This window comes from Varanus komodoensis, unplaced genomic scaffold (genome assembly GCF_004798865.1).
Source record: "Varanus komodoensis strain SLA01 unplaced genomic scaffold, ASM479886v1 scaffold13_3, whole genome shotgun sequence".
In the NCBI taxonomy this organism is placed as follows: domain Eukaryota; kingdom Metazoa; phylum Chordata; class Lepidosauria; order Squamata; family Varanidae; genus Varanus; species Varanus komodoensis.
This window is the reverse complement of record NW_025335409.1, coordinates 17032241-17044632: the sequence shown is the minus strand read 5'-3', so window position 1 is coordinate 17044632 and position 12392 is coordinate 17032241. Positions and strand designations below refer to the sequence as shown.

The following is a 12392-nucleotide window of genomic DNA, read 5'->3' as shown; positions in this document are numbered from 1 at the left end:
GTAAGAAATCTGCACATAGGGTCAGTGGAAATTCTGGGATTCGTAGTTCCAGCACCAGCAGGAAAACAATGCTCATCATGAGAGAGTTGACTGCTGCTGGTACCCTCATCTTCCTAACTACAAGTCTTGAGGACTGGGGAAAAGGGGAGGTGGAGGCACTGGCAGTGCTTGTGGGGTTCTTAACAGAATCAAGGCATATACTTTCTGCTATAGCAGGCAGTCCCCACATTGATTTTGTTAGCAAGAAATTGAGCAACTAGGAGTCTCATATATGAATTCTTGCAATGCTCTTAGCACATATTTCAAATCAACTGGTTTATTTTCTGTTGTAGTACCATAGCCATAGTGGTATGTAAGCATTATGCCTACAATTTCACTGTTTTTTTAAAAAAACATGTTGCAGTTATAAATAACAGAGATGTCCAGGTATCACTTATTTCATGGATTTTGTGTATTCTGGCTAGAAAGACTGCATGTGAAATGTAAGACTGAAACTCTGCTTCTGGATATTGTGATAAAATTGGGGTAGGCAATATTTTGGGCTTTGTGGCAATGTGAGAAGCTGTTGTGGGCATCAACACAAAAATGACTACCACAGAAGTCTGGGCTTAGCAGACACAATTGATGTAGTCCCTTCCCTTAATGCAATCCCTTCCCAGATGCACACAGCCTTTTCTCGTGGCTGAATAGGCTGCAGAAAAAGGCCTTTGCCTGCAGCCCCCCTCCATCTTCATTTCCTAGGAATGTCTCTTAAAGGGTAAGGAGATAAGTTGATTTTTTTCAAGATTGGAGGAGCCGGGTACCTTGGCAGGTGCACTGATGCCTGTGAGTTGCCTGTCACTCCTAAAGAACCTAAGCAACTGTGAGAAACTGAATGTGCTAAATATACATCCAGTTCTTGACTTCCTGTCTAAAGTGAGAGCAAATAGGCAGTAATCGTGCACCTCTTCATGATTATTTTAATTATTTTTAAGAACTCCTACTTTGTAAAAGCAGCTTTTTAATTTGATGTTGAGGTCAAATCAATCCCAGTTAATCCATACCAACTGAACCATGGAATGTGAGGAGATTAAATTCTACAAACAGAAACACAAAGCAATGCTGTTAAAGATCTGTAAGCACCCCCCCATGTTATTTACTGAGAGATCTCAGTGACCCCTACAATCTTACACATAGATGCTTTCTTTTACTTAAAATAGCTTTGAAAGATGAACAGAAAATCAATTCTGAATGGCTAACCCCTCCTTATTCTAATGGTTAAATCAACATAAAGCAGCTAACGTATTGCTAAATGAGAGTTCTATAGTAACTTGAATGCAGTTACTTCCCCTTCCATTATTTTAACCAAGGTTTTTCTGACCCCAGTGCTCTTGAAATGGAATATGTAAAGCACACCAACATGTGGGTGTGCATGTACATACACACGCACAAACACACACTAGGTTGGTCTGAAAGAAGCTCTGGACAATCTACACTATTAGAAGATGACATAAACTATAGCATGATGCAGATTAAGGGGGGAATAGTTAGCATATACTCAAATACCAAGTTTGGAGTAGGAGACCTGCATGATTTTAATTCTCTGACAGGATTATTTCATGGTGGTGTGGATCATGAGCATTTATATTTTCCAAATGTGTATCCCTTAATCCAGACACATATGCAAAAGAGAATAAAAAGTAGCTGTACAATTATTAATCGGAAAAATGTATGCACATGTTCACAGCAATAGCAAATCACAACAACTATTTTTCCAGAGCTGAGAATCAAACTGGGGCTTTGTGTTAACAAGCTGCACACCAATTACATGGCTTTCCCACAGACTTTGCTCCCAAGATGAGCTGAATGCATGAAAAACAAGGAGAGTTAGCATCCATCAAAGCTTTCTTCCATGTTAGGAAGTGGCTAATTTGTCATTTCACACTCAAAAAGGCATGAAAAGTAAAATGGTATGTTTGTATGTGTGCAGGAGGGAGGGAGAGCAGAAAGGGGGCAAGGCAAACAACGGGAGTGTTGCCACTAAGAAGGCTTTGTGGGGACAGCCTGCAACTGATATGATATGTTTGATCTCATTTCTGGGTCTGCAAGCCAGCTTCAAGGAAACTGCAAGACTAAATCCCAGGGTCAGCCTGGCGTAAATCACACCAGCATCGAACCAGATTCCCACTCAGTCAAGATGACTGTAGCTGCAATCCTATACATTCATTGCCCAGGAGTAAAGGTCACTGAGTGGGAATCACCTTGGAGTAGACATGTACATGTATTAAACAGCAAAAAAACCTGAACAAAGCAATTAAGGATTTACAAAATTGTTAAGCTGCCCAAATCTAAAGTGTGCGTTATTTACACATGGACTTTGTTTTCATTTTATTTTAGTAAAAATATAAAAACTTAATTCCCACAATGCACCACTGTCTCTAAAATACACAAGACCTTTGCACAAAGAATACACAGTGGAGTAAAATACTATTTTCTGCCATGAGATAGCAAATTGCTTCCCTCATTTTTCTTGGTGAAGCCAATTTTCTTTCAGGGTTTGAATCAAACAAGCAAATGCAACGAAGCAAAGGAGTTAAAGTGGCATGCTGAGATGAGACGTGGGTGGGAGGGGATCTTCAGACAGTAGTGCTGACAAAAATCCCATGACTTACTAGTAAGAATTGTGTACACACCTCCCACTTACTTCTTAAGAATTTACTGTTTGCTGGCAGTTCTGATTTGAGACATAGTGCATTTCAGCAGATAGCCTTCAAACCAGTTGTTACTTTGACCTAACAAATAAAGCTCTACATTTCTCCCTATAAAGCTAGGATTACATTTGCTTATTATGAATACAACAGTGATATTACCCATGACCTATTCTATCCATGCTGGGCCCAGGAAATGCATGTTTGTAGTTGAGGAAATGAACCCCTGTATGGTAATAGTCAAGGAGCGGGGTGGCATTCTATGCTAGGTGAAAGATTCCAGACTCTTACCAAGGATGGGGCCACCTCTATCCTGAATTTTGGAAAAGGTCTTGGGAGCCATATCCCCAAGGCCAAACGCAACCAGCATAGTGTAGCATCAAGCTCTTACTATGAGTCACTAAGCCTTAAGAGAGTCATCTCAATCTTCTAGAATGAGCAAAAGATTTGTGTTTGGGGGAAAAGGGGTAAGACCCAGGAAAGCCTGATCTGGCCCTTGAGCCAGAGTTCCACTCCAGTGATCTACAACTATGTAGGCAAACTCACTGGATCTGTTCCAGCTCCGAGAGATGCATATATAATTTGTCCAGTACCCCACAGCCTACTTTGAAAAGTAGGTGCCTCTGTGATGGAGCCTAGCAGTTGTTCAAGAAGCTCATGGGATATATTTTTACATGGAAATCAATGGAAAAGCCATTGAACACATTACATAAATTAACTCTTCACACAGTTCAGATCTGAGAATGACTGCATGAAGTTCCTGAAGAAATTTTCCACAACTGCTAGTGTATTCCTCCACAGGGTCTCATATATATTAATGACTATGCATTGACTGGTCCTTCTGAAAAGCAACACCAATAGGGAGGGCCCACAAAACCTAGCAAAAGTATTTTCACTTGCAAAATTGTCCTTTCTTTAAATAAAATATGCAAACTATGAAGACATGAGCCTAGTGTGTTGGCTGGCTGGTTGGTGGTGCCTCCGGTTGCGTTTCTTCTTCATCTCTTGGACATGTTTCCACTTTGGCCCACCTCTGTTACGCTGCCGTTTCTTTTCTCGGTGCCACATCTGCTCACAGTACTCATCAAGGCTGAAGCTGGGACTGCTGAGAAGCTGGATGTAATCCTTATACCGCAGTCGTGACTCAACTTGCAGATCCCGTAGCCGCCCCTCTTCATCTTCTGTTTTCTGAGAGCTTTCCATCTGTCCATTCTCTATGACATTTAAATTTAACTTCACAATGGTTTGCACAAATGTGTGCTCCTGTGCTTTACAATAGTATGTCCCTGTGTCCTTTTTCAACAAGCTGCGAATCAACAGGCCATATTCTGTCTTGATAATTCTTTCATCCGGTTTCAGCTGTTGGATAAAAAACAAAGTACTGTAAACATTACTGAGTTATTTTATCCTAAAAATAGTGGGTGTCCAAGATCAAAAAGGAATATCTGAGACAGATGACCAGAAACAGTATCTAGAGCTCAGGAAGTCTTACTGAGACGTGATGCTATGCAAGATAACTAATCCGAGCAACATGTAAAGTGGTTGATACCTTTATGCCTAGTCACTTCACCTATGAGTGCTTTCACTCAACAGGGAATCAGCTGAGCACTGTGCTGGTTCTTGCGTCCTCAGCAGATGAGGGCCCCATGTGATGCCAGCCACATGGAATGCTGTGGGGATACACTTGCTTGGTGTCCTGTTTACAATCAATTGCACAAGGACAGTGAGCCTGAAGGGTATACTTAGATGTTCCAGTACAGCTGTGATGATACAAAGTCTTCTCAAGCACAACAAGGAAAGGTCAAGTTTAACTAATGGCTGCCTACCCAGACAAGCTACTCGAGGTCTCCAGTGTGATGTCCCACTTGGTGCCTACAAGGCTCTCTGGCCCTATTTAACTGGCATGCTGCAAAGTAAAGCACTATGTGCCCTTGGGATTGAAAAAGTGGGCTTGTGTTTTGGAGCCACATCTCAATCTCTTCCTCTTTGGCACGTTACTTTTCTTTTATTCTTACCAGTCGTGGTCCTGGAGGTGAGCATTTGGTGAATGACCATGCCTGCTATGATAGCCATTTTATGAATGGGCAAGTTTTGCCATGGCAGTCATCTTATTTATTTATTTAAAGCTTTTATATACCGTCCCATCACTGACATCATCTTGTAAGTGCTTTTGACATACCTACTTGTCAAAGGGGTTGTTCTTGGATATGTTAATGGAGAAAGAAATGTTTCCTACTGCATTAATTCTACGCTGCTTGGAATACTGACATTTTTCTTATTCATTATTTGTAGGACTCCATGTAGCATTTCACCCATGCCTAGAAATGATGCAGTCTCTTATCCTCCCAGCTCTTCTTTTTTGCTTGTTTTGTAGATTACAATAATATTAAGGGAACAGAAAGTCCATAGGCTTTGTATTATCCCTTCCCTGTATTGCCCCATGCAATCTTTTCTTCTTGTGAAAAAGTAATATAGAGACAGTTGACTGTCCCTTTCAGAGAGGGTGCAAAATATAATTTCACACAACAGAACTGCAGAAGAGCCAAGAGCAAGAGAATTACTTGCGAACAAGAAGCATAACTCATTTAGTCTATTTTTCTCACAACTGGAGAGAAAAGATGAAAAAAGACACAGAAATTGGAAGATCAGGCCATAAGGTTATTAAACTGCAGCCCATAAGCAGATCTTCCAAACATATCTGACTGATTTCACTGACCACACTTGCCCAATGGTTGGTAAAGCAAACTGAAAGCAGCAGATGTCACAGGCCAATGTTCCCTCCCAGCATCACCAAGCCCATTAAGCTGCCAATGTGGTCTGGAAGTGAGACACTCTGCCCACCATCCTCTTTGGTGAAGGTGCCCAAGCAAGGTGCATTTCTGGCACACGCGTGTCTGTATTATAGTCCCTCCTAAATGTCCCAATACCAGCCCAGGCTAGTTGTGACAGAGCAGTAGAGCAGAGCCAAGTGCCTAATATGACAATCCCATGTATGTTATAGCAGAAACACAGACACTCAAGCACCACTCAGGAATGCAGGTATTTCTCCCTATGTCAATCATTGATTGGCAATTGTCCCAAAGCAAAGAAAGCAAACAGCGAAGACACAACTGAGGATTAGAGATGGGACAGCATATGAGGCAAACAGTGGTTCTGATTTCAATTCATGCCATAGGAACAGAGCAGAATGAAAGGACAATGCTCCTTCTTTGCAGTCTGTGACTTGGCATCTTTCCAGGATCAACCACCCTGCTGCCTGGCCTCCATGGACTGCAAGGGGTTGCGATGCAGGCAAGGATCCACGAATGTCTAGAACTGAACAAAGCTGACAAGTTGGATCTCACCCCTTTCTCCATAGTTAGTTCAATCAGATTTCTGCTTCTCTTTTGCCGTTTTTCAAGATTGCATGAACATGTCTATGTATTTATCAAAATGTATGCATTTTGCATACAGTTTTGTATAATTGTTTCAAATTATATGCATTTTTGCAGGTCAATCTCCAAGAAAAGGTGTTATTTTGTGCAATTTTTGTACTCAAGACATTTTTGCACACCTTTTTTAAAAAATGTGTAAACATGGATCACAGACATAGGAAAAACTGAACATATTAAACTATGTTCTTGTTTGTGTGTGGATTCAGGCAGTGTAGCAAACCAAACACATTTCTCTTCCTTCACTATCAGACACTCACTGGTCTGTCCTTCAACTCACTGTCCCACAAATACCAGGTACAACAAAAGATCCCAAGTTAAATTAGGGACCAGTTTGTGTATAGAGAACTTTACATCAAACTACCAGTGTGACATTCATAAGCAATACTTTTTGTTCTTCAAAATCAGTATTCTACTAGCATCCCATGGCTTAATGGACCCATGTACCTTTCAAATACAATTTGTGCTCAGTTTTTAAAAAAGCATTTTCTGTATTTCAGATTTCACATATTTTGTTCACTGAGCTATTAAAGAGTTTATCTTTTTAAGCCTGTTAATAACATAGAATATGCTGTATTAAAATTAAAGGGAAAAACCACAACCATCTTTTACAGATGTTGTAATTGATGTAGTACAGTAAACATTTCCTGATGTAGAAACTGGGATTTTGATTTTCAGATAGTTTAGCATTCAAGTAATAATTATAGTGGTTGCTTGAGAAAAAATTCACAATTAGTTACTAAAAAGTAGGCAGTTGAACCAAGAGAAGGATGAAACAATGCAATGAAATATATCAGAGATTATTATCTTTCACAGATCTGTTCAAGCAGATGGTCCAGGTCCAGACCATCCTGCCTTTTGCAGGAAGACAAAAAGGTAGCATCTTTTTTTCCTTGGGAAACAAGTCTTGATCATTGCCTTGTAAACTGTACAAGAGTGTATTAACTTATTTTCACAAGTAATTGCTTAATGAAAACCATGGGACAACACGCTTTTGAGCAAGTGGAGCCTTCCTTGTTAGAGAATCCAGATATTTTTTATTCCAGAACAAAGTAGTGTTGGGACTGAGGTGACATCAAAATGAACAAATGAAAGCACTGGAAGTCAAACAGGGGTGTCAAACATCAATTTACAACTGACATACAGCTTGACTGACAAACATCTTGATAACAGGCAGCAAGTACAAACCTAGTTGAGCCTCCTTCTGTCTTTCAGGCTGCATGCTGAAAACAGCTGCATCATTTTAATTCAGATACTTGCCAAACAGTCTCACCTAGTAGAACTGTATGGGTAGGACCCCTTCCTGCTGCAGAATGGCTCCTTCTTTTAACTTTCAGCAGCACTGAGAATCCCATAACATGTGGAAAGAAGCTGAGCTTCATGCCCCCCATGCATCAGCTTTTCCTGGGAGCTGGGGCAACACTAATATGGGAAAAACATGAATATGTGCTGTGCACTCATTCCACATGAATGGGAATGTCCGATGTTACAGGAAAAGACAGGAAGAAGCCACATGTTGGAAGCTTCCAGACTTCTAAAGGTAATATTGGAAGAAGGACAAAGAAAATATAATGATTTGTAAAAAAATGAACAAACCAGAGTAGCTGCAATAAAAGTCAATAGCTGCTCCAGAATTCTCCACTATAAGAACATTCTACAGAAGTCTTCTAATATTTGGCTGACAGTCAAATCTGCAGACTGCTAGTATAGCACATTTCTCAAATGCTCAAGGAGCACTCCATATATGATCTCGGTCTCCATCTCTCTCTCTCTCTCTCTCATTCATTTTTAGATTTACAACTGACAAAGGTCCTTGGAGCAGTTTGCAACTATAAACCCCACAAAACAACAGCAAAATAGCCAGTGCAATAATAAAGCTAATGAACATATCAAAACATTACAAAATAGAGGACATGAAAAACTACTAGCAGTAGATTAAAGATTAAATGTCTACTGGAAGAGAAAGCTTTGAGCCTGGTACCTTAAATGTATACAGTGTGGATGCCAAACATATGTTTCTGGGATAAGCTGCCCAAAGATAGGGACTGGACAGGCACTTACAGGGAAGGCATTTTGCTGGTGGCTGTCCATTTCAGCATTGTGGGTGGCAGCACCCAGAAAAGAGCCTCCAAAGACGATCTTAATAATCAAGAAGGAACGACATTTATCCTTAGAACTAGGCAAGAGACATCTGTAGCATCATCCCCATGCTGCAGACAGCTGAGCCTAAGTGGTATCAGTTCCCAAAGAGAGCCAGTGGATGAGCTGATATTTAAACCAGGGATTTCCTGGCTCACAACTCACTCTCTCAGCCAGTATAACACATACAGCTTTTTGAGGTATTTCTTTAAAGCACAGAAGTTGTCAATAGAAATTGATGGGCAGGAGTCAGCATTGTGCTCTTCTACTGCCACACTGAGGCCTGTGTGATGTAGAATTATTTAAGTAACACACGGCAGTTTGAGAAACCTTGGCACTCGCCTTACCGTACAATCAGACTATTCAAAAACCCAGTGTTAAAGTGAAAACTTTCCTTTGGAAAAAATGCAAAGGCAGGGTGGAAAGAGAAAAAAAAACCTGAAGCTGGAAACCTGCCCAAATGACACATGTGCCTTTCTAGCAAACTTCAGAAGGAATAGATTCAGGAGGCATGAAGATGGCTAAATTAAATTTATTCACAGTGGGCTGGTTGTACACTGTTTCTTTATGTGAAAAGTATGTGGGCAATTCCCCTTCCTCCCTCAACAATATATATGCACATACAGAGCCTGGCCAGCTATCATGCAAACTGAACCACGTTTGGAGACAGATACGTACAGCTGCCAGTGTGCCGCTCCGCTGACCCATCGCCTGCATTACAGACTGCAAGGCAGCTGTTGAAAAGGGTTGTGTGATCAAGTAAGCACTCACGGGGTGCACGGTCAGAGGGCGCTTCAAGGCCTCATTTTTGTCCTGCCAGTCACTTGTAATGGAACTTTGGGCAATGAGATCCAGGTCAGTGGTAACGATTCAGCTAGAGATAAAGGAATGTTGATGCTCTGCTCTTTCCAATCAGATTAGTAAGACATAATGGTGCTTACCTTTGTACCTAGACATGTGCTAAAAGCAAAACTCTGAAAAGGAACTCCCTCTAAGGGTAAAAGTTCAGAACCTGATTCATCAGTTTGTTACTACGTGTTGATCTTCCTTCACTAAGGTTATACAAATTCCTATTGTTTCTTTTGGTAACTATGTACTTCAGTTAAATACGAGGAATCAACCCTTCTCCTTTCACTATTGCTCCACAGGGTGACAGTTTGGGAGCAATTTGGTTTCTTGCTCTCCTAAGACTCCTTCTTTCATATATCCTTAGAGTTGCCAACAATACTTCACCTGATGAAGAATTTGAAACAAATTTGAGGGATTATTTGAAATTATAATGATAAAAGGTTCAATTATTCTAATCTGAGTAATTAGATGGAAAGCAGTGCACACCTTCTAAGGCTACAGAATCTTCTCACACAGCTGAGAATGGTGGTTTTGATACGGTTCCTGTTACGAAGTACTGTGAAAACCTGGAAGGGGGCGAATAGAGAAGTGGGAAATATAAAAATTTGGGGGAAAATATGTACCCAACATTCATATATCTGGTCGTAACGTATGTATGCATCATCTGATCACACTGAATGCTTCTCTCTCTCCCCCTCTCTCTCTCTCGCTATAGTAACTATAAATGAAAAGCTGTTGCACTTGAATGAACACACCTTCTGAAATGTCCCATTTGAATCAATGGAACACACTGCAAGGAAACTGAGCATAAGAATGCAATCTAAAAGTTACAGAATTGTTTGACCATGATTTATTCAACTGAGTGTCAGCCCTAAAGAAATGAATCTTAGGTTCAAGAAGGTTTGCACTGTTATCTCTGCTAATATTTGCAAGCACTTGAGAAAAAAGGAGAAAAGTTAACAGATCTACGACTGGTAGATGGAACTGAAAGAAGAACGTCAATGAGATAAGGGTAGAGGGTATTTAATTCTGAACTTGACAGATATTTGATACGAGGACATATTACTTAGCATGGATGCAGCTGGAGAATATGAGTAGCATAAGAACAATCTGGCTGGAGGAACCGAGTACCATAACGCTAGCATAGTCTTTCCAACACTGTGCCCCCAAAAGTTTCTTGGGAAGCTCCCAGTTAAGAGATGAAACTGGAGGACCATCACCTGGTAAACATCATGGCCAAAAGACATGGATAGATCTAATCATCTAATTTTTAAGCTCTCTTGGCAATCTTATGAGAAAGGGATTCCACAGCACAATTATACTTTCAGTGGAGAAGCACTTCATTTTGTCTGTCCTGAATCTGCTGCTAAACAATTTAATTGAAAACCTGAAGTTTTAATATTAAGAGAGGGTTTTCATGCACAAATCTATAAGACTGCACTTTCCCAAGCTATGAAGTCTCATTTTAAACAAATTAAATATTATTCCTAACCAACCAATACATAGGCAATATGATATGAATCATATAGCATTAACAAACAAGTACATTTAGTTATAAATTTTATAGATTTTTATAATTTAAAAAAATAAAAGGTTCACATATTTAAACACTGCAGTGTTCTTATAATGTGTATGTGTGAATGTTTTGGCATAAACAGTTTCCTCATTGTTTGGACCAATCAGGAGCACGGCCAAATCTTAATGAGAGAACATGGATTAACAATTGGCACCTTTATTCCACAGCCAGTTAAGCTGCATTTAAAAAAAAGCTTGTTTTCATTTCATCTTATATACTGTTTTTATTTATTTTTATATTGCATGTCAGCTGTTAATTTTTAAAAAACTTTTAAACTGTTCAGATGTATAATACTTACAAACTGGGGCATCACTTTTCTTTCTTTCTATTTTATTTTTTTGGAGTGATGATATTTCTGTCAGGCCAGAAGTGACACAGATGAAAAGGTGCTGCTATCTAAACAGATTAAAACACTTTCCAAAATAGATTCCTGCAGATGGTGCAAGATGCTATAGGCCAGGGGCAGACAAAGGCTGTCTGGGCAGCCCAAGGTGGAATCCCTGGACAAGGAAATTCTCTCTGGACCCTATGCTCCAGCTCGCTTGCCCTCCCACAACAGGTACAGACAGTTCGTGTCAGTGGCAATCCTTACTAATGTGGTCTTTGCACTCAAATGACAACCCCCTTTGGAAAAGAAAAACCAAGGTTAATCTTCAGTGCAAAAATGTACTTATTGTATTCTTAGCAAGGCTTTGATTATGTGAAGTCTAAGGATTTCTGGCAAGTGAGCAATCCTCTCCAGATTACCAGCTTGACCTTTGCTACATAGTGAAATGCTCAACTCTCCACACAGAGATTATGATCAACTTTTCCTTAAGCCTCTGTAACTGATAAGAAGTATCTGCCACATCTCAGTCTTAGGACCATTCGCAGATTACATAGAGGCAAGCCAAGGTGTTTTGCTGTATAAGTATACAATTAAAAGTGAAGCCAGTCACAGGCTCTCTGATGATACATGTACCTTTAGAGAGTGGCCCCATCTTCCTCTCATCACTGACTGTTCAGAAAAATTTGCTTGATTCTGAGGAAGAGGCCGAGAAGCAGTGGAGAGAGCAGGAGTTTACTGATTCAAGGTTACTGAGTGAAGTTTCTAACTAGGTAACCCAGTGGCGGAAGGGGCAAAAGGGTTTTCATGGTGTGAGGGGGGCATATACAAGACCCAGTCCTTGACCTGGTGAGAAGCTGATGCAAGAAGCTCACTGCCCAATTAGAGGGGCTCTGGCATTCCTGCTATCCTGTAGCAGGAGGCAGTGGAACCACAAGAGTAATGAAAAGGCGAATCAGAAGAGTTATGAAAGGGAAACTTCCCATTTGGATTCAGCCATTTACATGGGAAGATGCTTCTCCCTCAACTTCAGCAGAAGGCTACAGTTCTATAATTTGTTAAGTTGCAATAAAAGAATTACACTTTTGAGTTTGATAAACAGAAAGACAGGAGGAGAGGGACCATCTCCCAACATGCCATCACATTCACAATTTGCATTTTTTGGGTAGATGCCTGAGCAAAACTGTAATGTGTGATTGGTCCTGAATTGTGCTTTATTGTTTGTGAAGCTTTGAGAGGATGAGAAGATGGCTGATTGAACATGTATTGAGCAATGCTTTGTTGATGTTTCCCCCTTCCTCATTTTGCTGGTATTCTGTTTGCCCAGAGGTTTAGAACTCCTGCTTTTCTCTGTATTCTCCCCCTTCAGGACTCTGGAGTTTCAT

General features: G+C 40.4%; 1 protein-coding gene across 4 annotated transcripts in view; it reads right to left on the bottom strand.

The window, feature by feature from the left end:
• Positions 1-1549: 1549 nt before the first annotated feature.
• SEMA3D (semaphorin 3D) overlaps positions 1550-12392 on the bottom strand; it is a 180419-nt gene continuing 169576 nt past the window's right edge. For all 4 annotated transcript variants that reach the window (XM_044423327.1, XM_044423325.1, XM_044423328.1 and 1 more), the window contains one exon: positions 1550-4046. In XM_044423327.1, the coding sequence (XP_044279262.1) occupies positions 3621-4046 (426 nt within the window). In that variant the 3' untranslated portion in view covers positions 1550-3620. The remainder of the gene's footprint in view (positions 4047-12392) is intronic.